Below are 25,218 nucleotides of genomic sequence, written 5' to 3' on the forward strand. Positions count from 1 at the left end.
CGAGTCATTCATTAGAACGATTCGTTTAAAAGCGCTGATTCGTTGGCAAAATGGAGGAAAAACAGACAATATTAAGTTGCCTAATAGCCTATCAACTTATTGTATATTAAATTGTTGTATAAAATGAATATCATTTGCAAATGTGCTGATATTCGGGAAAACAGCAATTTTGCTCATGTGACATTGCTTATAAATATTACTAAGAAAGACTTTTTTGTGCCATATCTTGATTTTTGGAAGTATTTTCATCCATTTTGGTGGCATTTTTGCCCCAAGCCGCGGTGTAACGCTCTTTTTCCAACGCAAACGGAGGCCCATTTGCCCATAAAGGACATTACATGCTATAGAGAGCAATCATGTGAATCCTGGTATCATCTGTTTCACTACAGGTCATTTAATGATTGACAATATGAACAATATGTTTCCTGGAGAGTTCGTTGACATTTAGTCGGTCATGTAAACATGGTCTAAACCAATTATAATGTCAGGAAATTGTGTATTCCAATCATTTGAAGTCAGAAGCACTGAAGTGATGAACCAATGAGACATAAAATGAGCAGCTCTTGAAGTGTTTCTGTGGGTGTTTTGTGCTGGACGTTGCCATGTCGCGTCACGAGGCTGTAAATGCCAAGCAATATATCACCAGAGAATGGGCCAGAACTGAACCCGGGGCGGTCTAACGCTCACAGCATGAATGCTAATGACGAGACTGCCGTGATTCTTTCACTCGTGAGGAGTAGCGCTGTAAAGACGCACGCTGACCTTTGCTTTTATTGGAGTTTGAAACAACATGACCTACATCCACATGACAATAGACACCTTTGCCATCCCTCTGGACACACATGAAACACTTAGACCACACACCTAATGAAGTGAATACTAATACTGTTCAAAAGTTAGGGTGAGAAAGATTTTTAAAAGTCTTTTCTGCTCACCAGGCAGCATTTATGTGATCAAAAATACAGTAAATTTTGAAATATTTTTCACATTTAAAATAACTGTTTTCTATGTGAATATATAATATATATATATATATATATATATATATATATATATATATATATATATATATATATATATATATATATATATATATATATATATATATATATATATATATATATATATATATATATATAGTAAAGTGTAATTTGTTCCTGTGATCAAAGCTGAATTGATCATCATTACTCCAGTCTTCAGTGTCACATGACCCTTCACTAATCATTCTCTTATGAGGATTTGATGATCAACAAACATTTATTTATTATTGATTATTGTCAATGTTGAATATATATTCAGGATTCTTTTGTTTATAGAAAGTTAAAAATTACAGCATTTATTTGAAATCTTTTGTAACATTATAAATGTCCTGTCACTATACTTTATAATATTATAATAAATTATAATATTATAAAAAATAATATATATATATTATTATATATATAAGAGAATGAAACTAATATAATATATACTATATATATATATATATATATATATATATATATATATATATATATATATATATATATATATATATATATATATATATATATATATATATATATATATATATTAAAATTACTATATTATATTATAATGACAACAAAAAATATATACACATAATATTGAGAATATATATATATTTATTCATTTAAATATATAATTGTATATGTATTTTATATATATATATATATATATATATATATATATATATATATATATATATATATATCATATGTATATATATATATATCATATGTATATCATTATAATATAAAAAATAATATCTATAAGAGAATGAAAATAATTTGTTTGAATTTTTATGATTATTATTAGTGTTGAAATATATTCAGGATTCTTTTGTTTATTGAAAGTTTAAAATTACAGCATTTATTCGCAAATCTTTTGTAACATAAATGTCCTGTCACTATAATTATATATAAATATATATTATTTTATATATATATTTTATGACAACTACAATTATATATACATAATATAAGAATATATATAAATTTGATCATACTATTTTCATCATTAAAACAATATATAATTATAATATTATGAAAAATAATATATATGAGAATGAAAATAATATATATATATATATATATATATATATATATATATATATATATATATATATATATATATATATATATATATATATATATATATATATATTAGAATTACTATATCATTTTATATCATTAACTAAAATTATATACATAATATTAAGAATATATATATATTTTTTTCCCCATTATATTTTCATTATAAAAAATAAAATATATATATATGTATATATATATATATATATATATATGTATATATATATATATATATATATATATATATATATATATATATATATATATATATATATATATATATATATATATATATATATATATATATATATATATATATATATATATATATATATATATATAATAAAAAATATATAAGAGAAAGAAAATAATTTGTTTTAATTTTTAAGAATTTATAAGTTATGACTGGTGTAAAAAGCTAAAGATGAATTATGAATTATTCTTATTCATATGAAAGAGTTTGAAAACAAAATAAAATTCTATTGTAAATAATGACAAAAGAATTAACTGAACAAATTGGAAAACTTGCACTAGAAAAATAATCATAAAATTGAAAAATGTTATCAAGGGAAAACAAAATCGCCTCATATTGTGTCCAAACGACTGATCAAATCTCACCAGCTCCTTCCTCAGCCAGTCCAGCGCAGTCTCGATGTCCAGCCGTCCCGGAGACGAGGAATGATCCCGCCACATCCCGGCCGCTTTACTCTCATCAAACGAAGTTTCTTTACAGGAGAAATCTCTCAGTCGGGTCAGAACTACTTCCATAGTTTCTATAATGAGGAGCGGAGAGCTCTGTGTTGTTCCTGTCAGCTGCAGATACAGCTCAGTCTCTGAGACACTCTCTGACCACTGCTGCGACACTTATAACACACACACACACACACACACACACACACACACACACACACACACACACACACACACACACACACACACACACACACACACACACACACACACACACACACACACACACACACACACACACACACACACACACACACACACACACACACACACACACACACACACACACACACACACACACACACACACACACACTCACTTTGCATGCAACACAAGTGTGTTTATGCAGAAAGGAGTGACGTAGACTGACGTCAGGCTCAACTGAGCTTTGTAAATGTTTAATGCCCTCGTGGACATGGAGTTGCCATGGATTTGTGGGAAGCGCTGGTGAATCAACCGGATAGATCCTGATAAACGCAGATCCTGATAAACGCAGATCCTGATAAACGCAGATCCTGAAATATACAAGACATCATAAACACCCAATTAATACACTAAAGAATTATATTATATATCTAACATTAGTTTCTATTAAGTTACATTATATGTGTTTTCTACTCTCTATAATAATGTACTGTTAAATTGATAATTTATTTGTTTATTTAAATCTATTTTTTATTATTATTATATATATTTTTTACATTTTATTATATGTTGAGTTAACATTGAATCACTTATTTATAAATTTTAATCTAATTTATTTATGTACTTAATTACACACACACACACACACACACACACACACACACACACACACACACACACACACACACACACACACACACACACACACACACACACACACACACACACACACACACACACACACACACACACACACACACACACACACACACACACACACACACACACACACACACACACACACACACAGCCCCTAAACCTACCCAACACACACACACACACACACACACACACAGACTGCCCCTAAACCTACCCATCGCACACAAACACAAACACACACACACACACACACACACACACACACACACACACACACACACACACACACACACACACACACACACACACACACACACACACACACACACACACTGCCCCTAAACCTACCCATCACACACACACTCTCATACACATACACTCACACACACTCACACTTTAATGTACACTTTTATACACTTTCGCGCACACACACGCACTCACACACACACACACACACTCACATACTCACTCTCACACAAACAAACGCACTCACACACTTTAATGTACACTTTTGCACACACACGCACTCACACACACACACACACACACACACACACACACACACACACACACACACACACACACACACACACACACACACACACACACACACACACACACACACACACACACACACTCACACACACACACACACACTCACTCTCACACAAACAAATGCACTCACACACTTTACTGTACACCTTAATACACTTTCGCACACATGCACTCTCACACACACACATGCTCACACACACACACGGATGCACACGCACTCACACACACACACTCTCACACGCACTCACACACACACTCTCACACGCACTCACACTCTCACACAAACACACGCATGCACACTCTCTCACACACACGCACACTTTAATCTACACTTTAATACACTTTCGCACACACACATGCTCACATACACACACACACACATGCACTCTCACACAGACACGCAGGAACACTCGCGCACACACACACGTTAATATAACATTTTTAATCTATTTTTTATGTACTTAATTTCATGTATATACACATACAGTATAATAGTTTTTCTCTAAACGTTTGCATGTTTATTTAAGCGAATTTATTCATTTTAATATTATTCTAATCACGTTATATACACATTTTTACAGTTTTACTCTAGGCATTTCCACATATATTTATTTGAATCTAATTTATTTTAAATTTGTTCATGTTTCTCTGAGCTGAGCTGAGCTGAGCGCTGTGTGTTTGTTTCAGGACTGAATGGATCACGCATGACGTTTGCCTTTGGTCTTGATCTCATGCAGATATTCGTGTATCTCAGTGTCCTCAGACTACAGATCTGAGATCAGTGGCTGTGTCCAACATGAGCCGCATGCTGTCGGGTCCTCTCTGCGTTTCCCAAGCAACCTGCACAAATAAGCAATACATCCCATTCCCAACTCAGGACAAAAATAGCAGAGACACAATTGAGGCTATATTTAAATCCAACAGATCAAGTGTGTGACGCTAAAGACATTCAGAGACACAGAATGGGGCCGAGTTCTCCTTCAGATTCTCACACACCAAACAAGCTCTACAGGAAGTTGAGCCAATTTGATCAAATTACTAATTTTAGGCATTTTCATGTGGAATGTAATATTCATCTATTGCTAAATATTAATTTATGCGAACAAACCTTACACAGAACACACCTAATGGACACAAAATGACTGGCTCTTGGAGGCTGTACCACCCCCTTCTGGCAAAAAATATAAGTCAACAAAAAATCCCCAATACAATTTGATACATTATTATTACACACACCGATCAAGCATAACATTATGACCCCTTACAGGTGAAGTGAACATTCTGTCCTCATTTTTTTTATGTCTTTCTTTATTACATTTTTTATTAAAACGTTTTTTTCCCCCAGGAAATATTTTTTAATTTCAACTTAAAATGTCAGGAGATACATTTGTTGACTTTACTGTTAAAAATGCACTTCCAATAAAGTGAGTGTTGGCAATTTTTATGTTGAGGCTGAATGTAACTAATAAAGTAACCACCTTCCTTGTTTGGTCCAGGTTTTTCGGACTTTTCAGTTTGGTCCCAATCAAAATTACAGGTGTGAAACCTTCCCTGTATCAAACAGACGAAATTTGGTCCTGAGAAAAGAGGTCGTCTTGGTCCGGATCAAACTGAACAAAGGTTCGGTTTGTTTCTAGTGTGAAAGCATTTTCTGTATGGTTCGGACTTTCAGAGCATTTACAGGAAGTTCCTGTTTATGTTTAAATATTATAATGTTATTTTTACATTTCATCTCGGCTACATTGATTATGAAAAGTGAAAAGATGCGCAATATGTCAGAAGACAGAAATGATTTTGAAATAAATTTTGTATGATTTTGTTTAGAAAGCCTTTCTTTAATGTGAATTTCGTTTTGTATAAATTGTATCTTAATTCTAATCAACGTTTAATCAGATAATTGCCTGGATTTAATAAATAAGAAGCAAATAGTTTATAATCACGGGAGCGATCACATGCTTTGCACATGAACTGGAGCGTCTCAAATAAACCAAAACTCAGCAGATACTCGTCTCACAAACATGAGAAATATGTGAATATAAAGCTTGAAATGTCCACTTTTAAACGTAACGAATAAAAAATAGTCCAGCAATGCTTCACTGTTCACTAGTGGCAACGATATGCGTCCGTTCATTCACTCTTGTCAAAGACGCGTCAGACGCACATCCGTTTACAAACCAATCAGTGTCCAGATGCCGCCCACATAGAAGATGACGAGATCACCGTTTTTAAGACACAATAAAGTCTTAAAAAATCACAAACAGGTTATAACTAGTGTGTTTTATGTCATAGATTAAAACGTGAAAATATATAGAGGCTTTGTTAACCACAGACCTTATTTCAGGCGATTTAGCAAAAACCCATTCAAAAAACCCATAGACTTTAGGGCGAGGGAACCCATAGGGCTAAAATGCTAACTCACTTCCGCGTTTTGGCCTACAAAGTGACATCATTACTTCGGCACTCTATTAAGCGAGGTACGAAGAACGGGCCCCAGATCTCAATCCAATCGAGCATCTGTGGGATGAGCTGAACAAACAAGTCCGATCCATCTCACCTCGCAACTTACAGGACTTAAAGGATCTGCTGCTAACATCTTGGTGCCAGATCCCACAGCACACCTTCAGGGGTCTAGAGGAGGCCATGCCTTCGACGGGTCAGCAAAAGGGGGAACAACACAATATTAAAAAGGTGGTCATAATGTTATTTCATCATTAAAAAAACACAACATTCACAAAAAAACAGGTTTGGCTAATAGAGAAGCACGAATTTATTAGACAGATGATCAGGGATAAAAGAGTGTTGACAGCAAAGGGACTCTAAGCAGTGGAGGGATCCTTCTCTCCTCCGCCAGGCCGTTTCTTCCGGTTTCTAATCCTCCTCTTCTTCTGTCCATCCGTGTGTTTGGGCTGCTGAGGCATGGGGTTCTTCTTCTTCTTCTTCTTCAGGCAGCTGAGTGGGTTGGGATTGCTGGATTTCCTCTTGCGCTTCTTGCCCCTCCGCTCCTCTCCTCCTTTGCCCTCCTCCTCCTCCTCCTCCTTCTTCTTCTCCTCCTTCAGGTTCTGGAGGCTCTTCAGCTGGGCCGGGTGGAGGATCTGGCCCAGCTGCACCGCCTCCACCTGCTTCAGGCTCCGCTCGGACGGCTTGTCCAGAACCATAGTGTTGAGGACGATGTAGAGCAGGGGAACCCCGGGGATCTTCTTCAGCGCTGCGGTCAGCTCCTGATCCTGGAGGACGAGCCGTGTGTTACTGAGCTTCACAGACACTGAGGTGCTATTCAAACGCAGGCTAAATCATGTTAGCCATGTGCTAATGCTAGCAACATTCAGTCGCTCTATCTATCCCTCTATCCATCATTCCATCCATCCATCCATCTGGCATTCCATCCATCCATCCATCCATCTGGCATTCCATCCATCCATCCATCCATCCATTCATCCATCAAGCTATCTGTCACTCCATCCATCCATCTAGCTATCTGTCATTCATTCCATCCATCCATCCATCCATCCATCCATCCATCCATCAATCTATCTGCCATTATATCCATCCATCCATCCATCAATCTATCTGCCATTATATCCATCCATCCATCCATCCATCCATCCATCCATCTAGCTATCTGTCATTCCATCCATCCATCTATCTGCCATTAAATCCATCCATCCATCTGTCATTCCATCCATCCATCTATCTGCCATTATATCCATCCATCCATCAAGCTATCTGTCATTCCATCCATCCATCGCTCTATCCATCTATCTGCCATTCTATCCATCCATCCAGCCAGCCATCCATCCATCTAGCTATCTGTCATTCCATCCATCCATCCATCCATCTATCCATCCATCTATCTATCTAATTTAAATTACAAATGATCCATCTAGCTATCTGCCATTCTATCCATCCATCCATCTGTCATTCCATCCATCCATCTGCCATTATATCCATCCATCCATCAAGCTATCTGTCATTCCATCCATCCATCTGCCATTATATCCATCCATCCATCAAGCTATCTGTCATTCCATCCATCCATCTGCCATTATATCCATCCATCCATCCATCAAGCTATCTGTCATTCCATCCATCCATCTGCCATTATATCCATCCATCCATCAAGCTATCTGTCATTCCATCCATCCATCGCTCTATCCATCTATCTGCCATTCTATCCATCCATCCATCCATCCATCCATCCATCTAGCTATCTGTCATTCCATCCATCCATCCATCCATCTATCCATCCATCTATCTATCTAATTTAAATTACAAATGATCCATCTAGCTATCTGCCATTCTATCCATCCATCCATCTGTCATTCCATCCATCCATCTGCCATTATATCCATCCATCCATCAAGCTATCTGTCATTCCATCCATCCATCTGCCATTATATCCATCCATCCATCCATCAAGCTATCTGTCATTCCATCCATCCATCTGCCATTATATCCATCCATCCATCAAGCTATCTGTCATTCCATCCATCCATCGCTCTATCCATCTATCTGCCATTCTATCCATCCATCCATCCATCCATCCATCCATCCATCCATCTAGCTATCTGTCATTCCATCCATCCATCCATCCATCCATCCATCCATCCATCCATCCATCCATCCATCTGCCATTCTATTCATCCATCCATCCATCTATCTATCTGCCATTCTATCCATCCATCCAGCATTCTATCCAACCATCCATCCATCTAGCTATCTGTCACTCCATCCATTCATCGCTCGATCCATCCATCCATCCATCCATCCATCAATCTATCTGCCATTATACCCATCCATCCATCAATCTATCTGCCATTCTATCCATCCATCCGGCATTCTATCCAACCATCCATCCATCTAGCTATCTGCCATTATATCCATCCATCCATCAATCTATCTGCCATTATATCCATCCATCCATCAATCTATCTGCCATTATATCCATCCATCCATCAAGCTATCTGTCATTCCATCCATCCATCGCTCTATCCATCTATCTGCCATTCTATCCATCCATCCATCCATCCATCTAGCTATCTGTCATTCCATCCATCCATCCATCCATCCATCCATCCATCCATCCATCCATCCATCCATCCATCCATCTATCTAATTTAAATTACAAATGATCCATCTAGCTATCTGCCATTCTATCCATCCATCCATCTGTCATTCCATCCATCCATCTGCCATTATATCCATCCATCCATCAAGCTATCTGTCATTCCATCCATCCATCGCTCTATCCATCTATCTGCCATCCTATCCATCGATCCATCCATCCATCCATCCATCTAGCTATCTGTCATTCCATCCATCCATCCATCCATCCATCCATCCATCCATCCATCCATCCATCCATCCATCCATCCATCCATCCATCTGCCATTCTATCCATCCATCTATCTATCTGCCATTCTATCCATCCATCCGGCATTCTATCCAACCATCCATCCATCTAGCTATCTGTCACTCCATCCATCCATCTGCCATTATATCCATCCATCCATCAAGCTATCTGTCATTCCATCCATCCATCGCTCTATCCATCTATCTGCCATTCTATCCATCCATCCATCCATCCATCCATCCATCCATCTAGCTATCTGTCATTCCATCCATCCATCCATCCATCCATCCATCCATCCATCCATCCATCCATCTGCCATTCTATTCATCCATCCATCCATCTATCTATCTGCCATTCTATCCATCCATCCAGCATTCTATCCAACCATCCATCCATCTAGCTATCTGTCACTCCATCCATTCATCGCTCGATCCATCCATCCATCCATCCATCAATCTATCTGCCATTATACCCATCCATCCATCAATCTATCTGCCATTATACCCATCCATCCATCAATCTATCTGCCATTATACCCATCCATCCATCAATCTATCTGCCATTATATCCATCCATCCATTCATCCATCAATCTATCTGTCACTCCATCCATCCATCGCTCTATCCATCCATCCATCCATCCATCCATCAATCTATCTGTCATTCCATCCATCCATCGCTCTATCCATCCATCCATCCATCAAGCTATCTGTCACTCCATCCATCCATCTAGCTATCTATCCATCCATCCATCTATCTATCATTCTATCATCCATCAATCGCTCTATCTATCTATCTATCTATCTATCTATCTATCTATCTATCTATCTATCTATCTATCTATCTATCTATCTATCTATCTATCTATCTATCTATCTATCTATCTATATCTATCCATCCATCTATCTATCATTCTATCATCCATCAATCGCTGTATCTATCTATCTATCTATCTATCTATCTATCTATCTATCTATCTATCTATCTATCTATCTATCTATCTATCTATCTATCTATCTATCTATCATTCTATCTATCATTCTATCTATCATTCTATCATCCATCCATCGCTGTATCTATCTACTATTCTATCTATCCATCCATGTATCTATCTATCTATCTATCTATCTATCTATCTATCTATCTATCTATCTATCTATCTATCTATCTATCTATCTATCTATCTATTTTAAACTTCAAGCTTTTCAAACTTCCTGGTCTGTATCCCCCCCCCTCCCCCCATCTAGTTATAGTTTATTCTTCAAACCCACAGGACATGTGCAGTTATAGAGTCCTGACCTGAGTCGCGATGAAGTAATGGTGTGTGTTTGTCTCCCCGAGCATCGACAGCAAACACTCTGACGCAGGAACAGCGTCTCTCGTGTGTTTGCATCTCCTGATCTGAAACCTCTGCAGGATGAGTTTGGCTCCATAAAGGTCTTTAGCCAGCGTTTCAAGTTCCTTCAGTGCGCAGCTGCAAAAACACACCACATCTGTTACTATACAGCATCTAATGCACATTAACACCAGATATAAGAGAAGCTTACCTTGTGGTGCAGAGCTGAACTTCTCCCATCAGATACTTCGGCAACTGCTCTTTGATCTGAATCTTATTCTTTAAAGCCGCCTGACAAAACGTGCCATCAATTAATATCTGGAAAGGCTCCCTAAAGCAAAAGTTGTACTTATAAAAGCTGATTGTTTTCTTCGCGTGCTTCTGACGCTTTATCTTCATGATGAATTATTAATACATAAAGCTCAGGGATACCAATAAACCCGAACACGTGAGGATTAACACCCTTAATTCATGTCAATATGTCAACAAAACAGGACGAAACTCACGCTGATCTCAAAGCGTGGAACCAGCGTGGTTACAGTAAATATGCGTCGGGTGGAAACAGCAAGCGATTATAAATGAAATACGGCGTTTATCCTAACAAATACTAATAGGAGCAACGTAATAATAACTACGAATAATACATAAGGTTAAATAATAATTATTAGATTACGACTTTCAGAAATGTATTAGTTAACTCACTTTAGGAACTGTACGCAATCGTTATTGTTTCTCCGACCACTATCACAGCTGTACCTTCTAGCGAATCGATTCTTTCGAACGGATCATTTTAAAACGTATTGCTCTTTAATACGAGTTTTATATTAATAATGCTGTTTATTATAATTTATTAAATTAATTGCAGTCGTGATAAAAGGTATACATGTATAAAAAGTAATGTAGAACATAAATAGAATGTGAATATACAATAAACAATGCTATATTTACATCTCTGAGCTGAACCTGAACATGTATGTTTTCATAAAATATATTTAAATTAATTTTTAAATGAATTAATCGCTTTAGTTTCGGTTTTTGAACCGTTCATGAATGGATGCGAAAAAGATCCGATTCCATTAAATGATTCTTTTATCTCTGTCAGGTTGACCGGAAGTCGCTGGTTTAACGGTCTTGTATCCCCATCGCGCATGAAAATGGCATCCCGTAAAGAAACTCCACCTGGAAAAGCCCTGGATTGTCCAGTCAAACAAATCCAGATCGAGGGACTGGTAAGAACACGTTTAACAGACTCGGTGTCGTCGAGTTTATACAATCTGAGCGTTTAATATCTCTGTGTACAGAAGCTGCTGGTTAGTTCACCTGCAGGTCACTGAATGATAATAGTCCAGATAATGTTCCAAACCAGAGATTAATAATAAGAATAAGAATATTTTCTCAAAGTTGGCCACAAATGTAAATAAGAGAAAATGCCGAAATGTAATTGTTTTAATTTGATCAACGACCATAGAAATAAATATTATCTATCTATCTATCTATCTATCTATCTATCTATCTATCTATCTATCTATCTATCTATCTATCTATCTATCTATCTATCTATCTATCTATCTATCTATCTATCTATCTATTCTTCAGAAATCACTCTAATATGATGATTTATTATCAATAAATCAGTTGTGCTGCTCTCTCTATATATTTATAACCTTTGATACTTTTTTCCAGTATTCTTTGATTAATTAAAAGTTAAAAATGAACAATATAAATCTTTTGTAACAATATACACTACTGTTCAAAAGTTTGGGATCAGTAATAAAATTAAATTGAAAATTAAAATTATTCAGCACATAATTGTTTAACACATAAATGGATAAAAAAGTGATGGTAAAGATTTATATTGTTATATTTTGATCAAATGCTGTTCTTTTTAACTTCATCAAATAAATAAAAATATGAAAAAAATATCAGATTATACACACAAAAAAAAAACTATTAAGCAGCACAAATTATCCAGCATTGATAATAAATAATCATCATATTAGACTGATTTCTGAAGGATCATGTGACACTGAAGACTGGAATAATGATGATAAATTCAGCTTTGAGCACGAGAATAAATTACACTTTAAAATATATTAAAATAGAAAAATCACTATTTTAAATTGTAATAATATTTCACAATATTAGTTTTTTTTTCTGTATTTTTGATCAAATTAATGCAGCCTTGGTGACTTCTTTCAAAAAATAATGTTTCCAAACTTTTGACCAGTACTGTAGCTATATAATATTGTTATATCTTTGCATACAAACATCAAGCAAAAGTTGCATAACTTTTTAGATCAGGTATGCAATTAGTTTGATTGTCCTGTACACTAAGGCTGCGGTTATGATGATGATGATGATTATGATTATGATGATGATGATGATGATGATGATGATGAATACTTCATTCAAACAGTTACAGGCAATGGACAATGGAATCACACAAAACACCCAAATTCTAATAAATAGATAAAACAGCCACAACATCCTATTAAAAGAGATGTACAATAAATGCATGTTTAAAAAGACACCCTGTCCTAAGAATAAATAACTAACTCAAATTAATATACAAAATATTGCACCTGATCCCTAAAAGTCCCAATATTAAAAATGGATAGTTCATTAAATTAACTAAGAGAGAATTGAGGGAGATCAAGAACTGTTTAACAGCCTAATAACAGATCTTCTAAACCTTCTAAAGATTGTCTTTAATGAATGTTTTGTCCATTTTTCGTTGTGTTTTGTGTGTAGGAGATGTACTTATAAAGACACGATTGCAGTCTAAGAGTTTCCTGGCACCTATTTTGCCTGAATTGTTTTTAGTTTTAGTCGACTGAATATCATAAGATTTTAGTCGACTAAATCTACAGTAGATTTAGTCTCCTAAAATCTAATGAGTTTAGTTAAATTGTAATACATTAAGCATTTAAGCATTACATAACCGACTGTCACTTGAACTGACATTTTAACATCATTATGTTTTTGACATTAAAAATACACAAAAGAGCTCAATTCACTTTTTTGTTTGTTTTTTTAAAAACATCTTTTATAGTTTTTATAACTGTGTATTTCTGTTTTAGTTAGTAGGCCATATCAGGTTAAAATAAGTTTTAATTTCAGTTAACATTTATTTAATTTTAAGTAATGAAGATTTTTTTAAACGGTTTTAGTTAACTATTATAACCCTGATACTTTATTGAATATGTGTCAAATTCTGCTCTTTCCTCCTGACTATGAATTAAATGGGAATTAAATTAAATACAGTTTGTGTAACCAAAAACAAATATATAATGTGTGACTTTTAATTATAAACAAGCTCGAAATACACATGGACTCTTATTTTGAAATGTCTGCGCCTCTGTTGCAGTTGCAGGAGCTCAATCAAGTTCAGCAGTTTAAATATGCGTTGTTACAAACGTCTAACACATATTACTATATAAACATCGTAAAGTAAACATCTGTTACAGGACGTCAGTTCTGACTGGATCTCTTCCCTAATCGTCCCTCCCTAACATTTTCCTCCCGCTTTTATTTGTTGACGAAAATGACTGTGGATTTTCGTTATAGTTTTTGTCATCTATCACTAGTTTTTATTTAGTTATCGTCTCGTTTTTGTCAGTGAAAAAAGGTTGTTTGACAAATTATTCGTCAACGAAATTAACACTAGTCTGCGTGAATCATTTCACTCCAGACTTCTTATTGAACGAGGGGCAATACAAGGCAGGTTTTGCTCAAGTTGTAACTCAAAGATGGATCAGTACCAACTGTTCGTGATCCAGCTTATAGTCTCCGGAGCGATACAGTAATGAAAGGGAGAGCACGTTATTACAGTTCAGAGTTGTTTTACGGATATAAAGTGTACCATGTATTAAGCACCCCCTGTATTTGTTTACTGTAAGATGTAAGGAGTGTTTTTGTGTAATTCGTGGTGTTTATGGACTTTAATGCACACTTCTTGTACTGTGTTTTATTCAGCTCTTGTGGTGATTTTCTGGAGTAAAACGGACACTTCATCTTTTGTGTGAAGTAGTAATAGTGGATAAAAGCAAGATGACAACATAACTTAAAACAGTAGTTAAACAAAGCTATACCTGGGGCCTGTACCATGATGGTAGTTTAAAGGGGTCATGAACTGGATTTTTTTTTTATTTTTATACTGTTGTCTGGGGTCAACTTATGAAGTTTTTTACATTCAGAAACATCATAATGAATAAGTAATAAGCTGCCTTGGTTTTGAGGCTCTCTGAAAAACGCTGGGTTTTGGTGGGCGTGCCGCACTGAAGACATGGAAATAAACGCCCACGGCTAGGATTGGATAAGATTTGCATATTTAATGAGCTTCAGCTCCTCTCAGTACATGTGGGAATTGTTTTGAAAGCGTCTGGAGAAACGCTCACAGGACTCGCAAAATGCCTTTATCAAACAAACACAAAGATTCATCTCTCATCCACCTGCCATTGATTGGGATGTTATTTTTGTATTTTGGCCGGCCCGATTGGTGAATAATCGCGACACACACATGCGCGCGTGCGCGCAAGAAAGGAATGTTAATTTACTATTTAAGATACGTTTTGGTAGCCCGTCTGAAAAACACACAGCCCCGGGACATTGGGTTTTGCGATCACTGGCGTTACAGGTCAGAGTCTGATCACGAATGAACCAATAACAGCTTCTTCAGCCTGTGACCGCGTGCTAAGGTATGCAATCAATAGATATCAAACGATATGTAACAATCCAATACTAACACATATAAAAACAAGGGCTGTCAAAAGATTAATTGCGATTAATCGCATCCAAAATAAAAGTTTGTGTTACATAATATATATGTGTGTACTCTGTTAATTATTATTTATATATAAATACACACACAAGCATGTATATATTTAAGAAATATTTGCATGTATATACTGTATATACATTTATATAATCTATAATATATATGTTTTATATATAAAAATATTTTTTTCTTAAATATATACATGAGTACACACACATATATTATGTAAACACAAACTTTTATTTTGGATGCGATTAATCTTTTGACAGCCCTAATAAAAACATGTTTTACTCCCATAAGTGTGTTGCACCGTTCCTGTCGGATCCAATATAGAAGCACAGCATTGTGTTTTAATCTCAATATGTCTGCAAATCCAGTCTCGACCTGTATCTTGTTTACAAACGAATCCGCGGTTAAATGAAGCGAACAAACGCACAATGTCTTACGCACGTGAGCTGGAACCGGCATGTTTATTCGACTTATTATATAATATTAAACAGAATTTGCATTTGCACTAGTGGTGCTGGTTTGTTTTTAACATTGCAGAATTTAAAAAAAAAATCTTCTGTATGCTTTTATTTGAGTGCAAAATCTCCAGTCTTTTTTTTTTGCTGTGTTTTTGTAGTTAATTGGTTTGTACAGCCACAATAAATCGACTGAACCTAATTAAACTCACTGATGCACGCTTCTAACTGTCTTATCTCGCTATGAATGCTCACAAACTTTTGCTTTTTGCTTGTTTTTAGTTTTGGTGTCTTAAACCGTCACACTCAGTGTTCCACTTTTTTAGTTTTTAGGCAGCGGCTCAAGAAAAGCTGTTCCCTGTCAAGGTGCCTGAAGCAAAGCTGTCATCGATGATTTCATTGATTTTCTATCCACTCGCCCCGCAGCCTTTCTTAGGCTTCACTAAAGCTCGGCTCCCTGTTTGCCGTCTGAATGGCTGTTTTGAGCCCGTGGGTTTTCCAGCACATTCTCTGCGGTGTCTTGATGCTCAACTTTAAGGCGCTGACGCGGTTCATGGGCCTCTTTTTTTTTACTCATTCTGAGCTGGAGTGATGTTTCTGAGGAAACATTTGGGCTTGACTAAGGGTTTTCTTTCACGCCTCATGCACGCATCACTGGGAGTTTTGTTTATTTTAGTTTTTTGCCCAATACTTGCAAACTTCATCGTTGTCTTTCCAGCTCTGTGAAAACATACAGATATGGATGATGGTTCAGAGAAACAAAACTTTAACAGTACAAACAGTAATATTGTGAAATATTTTCTATTTAAATTAGGCTGTCATTCGTGAGATTTCCTCACTACTAAATATTCCACGCTCAACTGTTAGTGGGATTATAACAAAGTGGAAGCAATTGGGAACAACAGCAACTCAGCCACGCAAAATCACAGAGTGGGGTCAGCGCATGCTGAGGGTCACAGAAGTCAAGAGCTCCAGACCTCCAAACTTCTGTGGCCTTCAGATGAGCTCAAGAACAGAGCTTCAGGGTTTCCATGGCCAAGCAGCTCATCCAAGCCTTACATCACCAAGTGCAATGCAAAGTGTGGGGTAAAGTGCGCCGCCACTGGACTCTAGAGCAGTGGAGACGTGTTCTCTTGAGTGACCAATCACGCTTCTCTCTCTCTGACAATCCCATGGATGAGTTTGGGTTTGGCGGTTGCCAGGAGAACGGGACTTGCCTGACTGCATTGTGCCAAGTGTAAAGTTTGGTGGAGGGGGGATTATGGGGGTTGTTTTTCATGAGTTGGCCGCTTAGTTCCAGTGAAAGGAACTCTTAATGCTTCACCAAGACATTTTGGACAATTTCATGCTCCCAACTTTGTGGGAACAGTTTGGGGACGGCCCCTTCCTTTCCCAGCATGCACCAGTGCACAAAGCGTCGCTCCATAAAGACATGGATGAGCGAGTTTGGTGTGGAGGAACTTGAGTCCTGACCTCAACCCGATAGAACAGCTTTGGGCTGAATTAGAGCGGAGACTGAGAGTCAGGCCTTCTCGTCCAACATCACAAATGCGCTTCTAGAAGATTCCCCATAAACACACTCCTAAACCTTGAGGAAAGCCAGAAGAGCTGAAGCTGTTAGAGCTGCAAACTCCATATTAAACCCTATGGATTAAGAATGGGATGTCATTAAAGTTCATGTGTAAAGGCAGACGTCCCAACACTTTTGGCAATGTAGTGTAGTTGTGTCTCTAGTTGTAATCTCAGTCCATCTCAATTTTATAAATAATAAAAAATTGAATTTGTTTGCCATGTTTGGCCCCTCAGTGCAGGAAAACGCATCCGATGCAGGTGTTATTATTGATATGCCTGTTTTCTTGTTAAGCAAAACGGTGAGTGAAGAAGGAATAGAGGAAGACCCTGATATTATCCATCTGCTGTATTTCCCCTTTCGGTTCAGCCACCTGAGCATCAGGCATTGTTGCCGTCCTCCATTTTGTAGACCTGCTGTTCACAGAGTTTTTAGATGAATACAAATAAGCTAAATGTATAAAGCAGGTGGATTAGAGGCGACTGCTTCAGGGTGGGTAAGCAGCTTAAACGGAGAGCTCTACAAATCCCTTCCAGGGATATGTATCTTCTCAGCTCTCTCTCTCTCTCTCTCCGTTATATGAAACTCTTTATTTTTGACCTTTCAGGCAAAAGCTAAGCACTTATTAAGCAGTGTGAAATAAGGTCTGCTTATGCATGAGAGTCATAGCAGGGCGATGTTTAAGTCATTTCTGATTTCTGATTCCCTGAGGAGTCGTCTCATGCTAAAAATATTTTTTTTTCCCCTAGTCATCTCAATGGCAAAATATGTCCCAGTTACCTTGGGTTCACCCTATATGCATATTTAGTTAATTGAAAAATTATGTGCATCACCTGCGCTTAACTCAAGGTGATGCACAACACTTTTACTGTCTCTGCTTTTGTAATCTCCATCCCCTAAATGCTCCGCTGGAGGTGGTCAGCAGGGGGCAGCAGAGATCCACTGAAATCACTCGCTCTTCCTCACATCCTCTCATCTCTTCAACGTTGTCAGTCTGTTTTGAACACACTTGACGGGTGAAAGCTGGAGCGAAGCATCAATGGATGCCACCGCCTACTAAGCAGACTTTCTACTTCTGCTTTAATACAGTCTACTTGTATAAATATGAAAATAGATTGTGGTCGGAGTTATTGGCCCCCTTGGTAAATATGAACAAAGAAGCCTGATCTTTTATTAAAAAACATATCATTTCATAGAAGTGAAAGAATTGAAAGACCAAGAAGATTTTTGTTGCACTTGAACCACGAATACACAACAATTTTGACTGAATTCAAAGAGTTTATGTGGTTGGAATAAAAAAAAGTACGAAATTTGACCCCCTTAGGAATGCAAGAAATGCTTCAGTATACATAGAAAACCTAACAAAATATACAAAAAATGATTCTGTAAGGGTGTTTGCCTCAGGCTGCAGGGTTGCCGAATGACTAAAGAAAAGTTATGAGCAAGAAAACTGTAAATTTTTCGTCTATTACCACCCACTGTAATGTATACCAATGACGGAAATTAGCGCAATAGCAAAATATGTTGCTATAGTGTGACTGTCATATTGTATTGCACATTAAAGTTAATACAGCATCAAAACTAGTTAGCACAGCATTTAATAACAATATATGATTATGGTTACACGTGAAATAGTTATAAAATAGATATATGAGATGATATGCATTGATCGTAGAGAGAGAGACGAAGGATTTGGATCGGGAGGTGAGGTGATCTAACAGACTATAGCCTGAAGACCCAGCTTAAGCAAATAATTTCTCAAAGTTTGGCCATGGCTGCATTAGCTTATAGTTTATTTTTTTATTCCAAAAGTACTAAATGTGTTGAAAAATGTAACATTTTAATTAGATTATGTTGAAATTAACGGGGCGCTCGTAGATATTCGAATACATTGCTTGATATTTGATATCCGTTCGGATTAGATTTTTCTCAAAAATGACAGCCCTAGTTTAGTTTGAGATGAAAAGCTAAAGGAAGTTTACGATGGATTAATTTCTGTTGTAAAAACTGATTTCAAAATGTAAAAAACGCATGTAAAAAATATTGCACACAATGAAAATAATAATATAAATATTATTATTATCAGTGTGAATCAATTTTTTTTATGCGCATTTAAAAAATAAAACAAATAACAAGCATGATTTCATCTCTTAAATGTTTTAGTGTGTTTTGGTCATAATTTAGACCTTTTTAAAATCTAATTTCAGCTTTTTATCTCATAATTTATCTAATATTTTTAAGTGATAATTTTGATTTTAAATCCAAAATGTTGAATTTTTATCTCAGAATTTCTAAAGTCCTAATTTCAACTGTTCATCTCACAATGACTTGGCATGTTATATTTTTGAATTGTTATCTAATAATGAGGACTTTTAAAATCATGTTTTTGACTGTTTATCTCACTATTATGACTTTTAAAATCATATTTCTGACTTTTAATCTAATAATGAGGTCTTTTAAAATCATATTTTCGACATTTTATCTAATAATGCGTACTTTTAAAATCATATTTTCAACATTTTATCTTATAATTATGACTTAGAATGTCATATTTTTGACTTTTTCTCACTATTATGACTTTTAAAATCATATTTTTGACTTTTTATCTAATAATGAGGACTTTTAAAATCATATTTTCAACATTTTATCTTATAATTATGACTTAGCATGTTGTATTTTTGACTTTTTATCTCACTATTATCACTTTTAAAATCATATTTTTGACTTTTTATCTAATAATGAGGACTTTTAAAATCATATTTTCAACATTTTATCTTATAATTATGACTTAGCATGTTGTATTTTTGACTTTTTATTTCACTATTATCACTTTTAAAATCATATTTTTGACTTTTTAACTAATAATGCGTACTTTTAAAATCATATTTTCAACATTTTATCTTATAATTATGACTTAGAATGTCATATTTTTGACTTTTTCTCACTATTATGACTTTTAAAATCATATTTTTTACTTTTTATCTAATAATGAGGACTTTTAAAATCATATTTTCAACATTTTATCTTAATTATGACTTAGCATGTTGTATTTTTGACTTTTTATCTCACTATTATCACTTTTAAAATCATATTTTTGACTTTTTATCTAATAATGAGGACTTTTAAAATCATATTTTCAACATTTTATCTTATAATTATGACTTAGCATGTTGTATTTGTGACTTTTTATCTCACTATTATCACTTTTAAAATCATATTTTTGACTTTTTATCTAATAATGAGGACTTTTAAAATCATATTTTCAACATTTTATCTTAATTATGACTTAGCATGTTGTATTTTTGACTTTTTATCTCACTATTATCACTTTTAAAATCATATTTTTGACTTTTTGTCTAATAATGAGGACTTTTAAAATCATATTTTCAACATTTTATCTTAATTATGACTTAGCATGTTGTATTTTTGACTTTTTATCTCACTATTATCACTTTTAAAATCATATTTTTGACTTTTTATCTAATAATGAGGACTTTTAAAATCATATTTTCAACATTTTATCTTATAATTATGACTTAGCATGTTGTATTTTTGACTTTTTATCTCACTATTATCACTTTTAAAATCATATTTTTGACTTTTTATCTAATAATGAGGACTTTTAAAATCATATTTTCAACATTTTATCTTAATTATGACTTAGCATGTTGTATTTTTGACTTTTTATCTCACTATTATCACTTTTAAAATCATATTTTTGACTTTTTATCTAATAATGAGGACTTTTAAAATCATATTTTCAACATTTTATCTTATAATTATGACTTAGCATGTTGTATTTTTGACTTTTTATCTCACTATTATCACTTTTAAAATCATATTTTTTACTTTTTGTCTAATAATGAGGACTTTTAAAATCATATTTTCAACATTTTATCTTATAATTATGACTTAGCATGTTGTATTTTTGACTTTTTATCTCACTATTATCACTTTTAAAATCATATTTTTGACTTTCTATCTAATAATGAGGACTTTTAAAATCATATTTTCAACATTTTATCTTATAATTATGACTTAGCATGTTGTATTTTTGACTTTTTATCTCACTATTATGACTTTTAAAATCATATTTCTGACTTTTAATCTAATAATGAGGTCTTTTAAAATCATATTTTTGACATTTTATCTAATAATGCGTACTTTTAAAATCATATTTTTGACATTTTATCTTATAATTATGACTTAGAATGTCCTATTTTTGACTTTTTCTCACTATTATGACTTTTAAAATCATATTTCTGACTTTTAATCTAATAATGAGGTCTTTTAAAATCATATTTTTGACATTTTATCTAATAATGCGTACTTTTAAAATCATATTTTTGACATTTTATCTTATAATTATGACTTAGAATGTCATATTTTTGACTTTTTCTCACTATTATGACTTTTAAAATCATATTTCTGACTTTTAATCTAATAATGAGGTCTTTTAAAATCATATTTTTGACATTTTATCTAATAATGCGTACTTTTAAAATCATATTTTTGACATTTTATCTTATAATTATGACTTAGAATGTCATATTTCTGACTTTTTCTCACTATTATCACTTTTAAAATCATATTTTTGACTTTTTATCTAATAATGAGGACTTTAAAATCATATTTTCAACATTTTATCTTATAATTATGACTTAGCATGTTGTATTTTTGACTTTTTATCTCACTATTATCACTTTTAAAATCATATTTTTGACTTTTTATCTAATAATGAGGACTTTTAAAATCATATTTTCAACATTTTATCTTATAATTATGACTTAGCATGTTGTATTTTTGACTTTTTATCTCAGTATTATCACTTTTAAAATCATATTTTTGACTTTTTATCTAATAATGAGGACTTTTAAAATCATATTTTCAACATTTTATCTTAATTATGACTTAGCATGTTGTATTTTTGACTTTTTATCTCACTATTATCACTTTTAAAATCATATTTTTGACTTTTTATCTAATAATGAGGACTTTTAAAATCATATTTTCAACATTTTATCGTATAATTATGACTTGGCATGTTGTATTTTTGACTTTTTATCTCACTATTATCACTTAAAATCATATTTTTGACTTTTTGTCTAATAATGAGGACTTTTAAAATCATATTTTCAACATTTTATCTTATAATTATGACTTAGCATGTTGTATTTTTGACTTTTTATCTCACTATTATCACTTTTAAAAGCATATTTTTTACTTTTTGTCTAATAATGAGGACGTTTAAAATCATTTTTAAGCATTTAACTCTTAATTATGACTTTATGATAATTGAAATGAGCTGATCAGCAATATAGTTGAATATTTACTGTCCCCCAAACTGAGCAAGCCAAAGCCAATCCCATGTTTGCTTGAGGTTTGTTAGTTTTTTCCTGCATGAATAGGATTTAAGTGGGCACAAATAAGCATATGCTCCTGTATGTTTGATTTACCTTATCCTTTTCCTAGTTAGAGGATAAACCAAGCGGAAGAGTGTATCTGGATTAGTTCGTTGTACTTACAAAATGACTGGTTCCCATCATCCATGATGATCAATTCTCCTCTAGCAGCTTCGGCAACTTCCCTCCAGTGCTTTATCTGACGTGTGTGTTTGGGTGTCTTTAAAGGATGTAGATGCAGGGATTCGCTCTCTCTACAGCCTTTTGACGGATTCAGATGCTGACAGGAGGTGAGTGGAGCTTATATACGGCCCTTGAGGGCCCTGAGAGGCGATACCACACGGACGGCGTTCGTGAAGTGCAGATTAACAGTCTGAGAGAAGAGCTTGATTCGCTGTAAACCTGGAGCACTTCTACAGCGAGCGTGAAAGATTGATGGCTGAGCCGGTGCACAATAAGACTCTGGCAACTGGAAGAAAGTCAAGTTTCTTATTTGTCCTTCCTCGCTGTGATCTGTCCCGCCTAAGGTCAAAGTAACAACCTCATCCTTTTCTTTTTCTAACAAATGGGTTTTGCTGGGAAATTTTTGCGTTGTGTTGTCCTCACCATTTCATAATGGTTAGCAGTTTAATGTCTTCAAAGCATCTTTTAAAGCTGGTTTCTTTGGTCCTATACTCTTAAAAATAAAGTGATAGAACATTTTTGGTTCCCCGAAGAATCTTTCAGTGATTTTTTCCAAGTGTGAAGGACATTTGAAATATTTAAAGAACCTTTTGTGCAGTGGGAAGTTTCCATGGATGTTACCGATTCTTTATGGACTCAAAGAACCTTTATTTTGAAGGGCCGGTCGGCGTCTGTTGGGCTGGTGTTTACAGGTTGTTCACATGTCGACTCGCGTTGATTCTCCATTTTGAATCGCCATCGTGAGAGAGATCGCTCTGATTGGCTGTTCAGTTTAGCGAATGAGTCTGTGGTGTGTTCAATGGCAGATCTAGGATTTTTTTAAAGGGCGGGGATCTAATGCTATTTCATGCATTCTGACTTATTTACACTGATAAAGAGTTGATTCTTATGATAAACATGGCCGAAATTTCCAAAAATTAGTTTGACGTATGATGCCAATGTTTTCAGAAAGAATCGGTTCAGTGTGTCTGTCGTTTATAAATATGATAAACTAAAGACTCTTGGGAGATATGAAGGATCAACACTACTCTATAGATACTCAAGACTAGCATGAGACTGGCAGAAACTGTGTGTGTTATGGATCCAAGTACTTCCGCCTACGTCTAGCGTGACCTTTCCGACATGATTGCGCAATCCTTGGCGCGTCGCAAATCAGCGCAAGATGATCAATTTAGTATCAGTCCCTCCAGAAAAACGAGATTATGCGATCGCATGATTTAATCAATAATCAGCCAAAGTCCGCATATTTATGCGGGGGCCACATTTTTTCAAAATATGCCGCACTTTCGCTGCGCAAATTGCATATTTCCGCGTTCAAAATATGCAGGGCTAGCATGATTTCATAATCCCCCGCATTTCCGTTGCAAAAAAGTCATATATATATTAGCAGAAAGTTGAAAAATGTCCGCCATTTCCCGCTATTGCCATGGGAACGTTTTGAAGTGACGTAATTACCCGACATGAACGTCATCGAAAAGCTGCAAACTCCCATTTGCCAACAAAAATAACAGCAAAAGACGGCGCAAAGCAGTTTCCCGGTGTGTTGACCGATTTCAAAACACGGCCTCATGAAGCTTCGAAGCGTTATGAATCAGTGAGTCGAGTCAGCGGTTTGGAGCGTTATGACTCAGTGAGTCGATTCAGCGGTTTGGAGTGTTATGAATCAGTGAGTCGATTCAGCGGTTTGGAGTGTTATGAATCAGTGTGTCGATTCAGCGGTTTGGAGTGTTATGAATCAGTGAGTCGATTCAACGGTTTGGAGTGTTATGAATCAGTGAGTCGATTCAGCGGTTTGGAGTGTTATGAATCAGTGAGTTGATTCAGCGGTTTGGAGCGTTATGAATCAGTGTGTCGATTCAGCGGTTTGGAGTGTTATGAATCAGTGATTCAGCGGTTTGGAGCGTTATGAATCAGTGA

At 35.0% G+C, this 25,218-nt stretch overlaps 2 protein-coding genes across 2 annotated transcripts in view; one reads left to right on the forward strand and one right to left on the reverse strand.

Annotated features, from left to right (window-relative positions):
* Nucleotides 1-6,969: 6,969 nt before the first annotated feature.
* On the reverse strand, nucleotides 6,970-11,447 carry utp23 (UTP23 small subunit processome component). Its single transcript, XM_079828936.1, has 3 exons — nucleotides 11,117-11,447; nucleotides 10,869-11,043; nucleotides 6,970-7,444 (listed from the first exon to the last, which is right to left on the reverse strand). Exons 1-3 carry the CDS (start codon nucleotides 11,302-11,304, stop codon nucleotides 7,037-7,039), a joined length of 771 nt encoding a protein of 256 aa, XP_079685062.1. The 5' UTR covers nucleotides 11,305-11,447; the 3' UTR covers nucleotides 6,970-7,036.
* Nucleotides 11,448-12,013: 566 nt separating this feature from the next.
* The window catches only part of eif3hb (eukaryotic translation initiation factor 3, subunit H, b), a 118,784-nt gene continuing 105,579 nt past the window's right edge, over nucleotides 12,014-25,218 (forward strand). The window contains exon 1 of the mRNA XM_079828950.1: nucleotides 12,014-12,134. Coding sequence (XP_079685076.1) covers nucleotides 12,054-12,134 — 81 coding nt within the window. The 5' untranslated portion in view covers nucleotides 12,014-12,053. The remainder of the gene's footprint in view (nucleotides 12,135-25,218) is intronic.

This window comes from Gobio gobio (genome assembly GCF_949357685.1).
Source record: "Gobio gobio genome assembly, chromosome: 11".
Lineage (NCBI taxonomy): Eukaryota > Metazoa > Chordata > Actinopteri > Cypriniformes > Gobionidae > Gobio > Gobio gobio.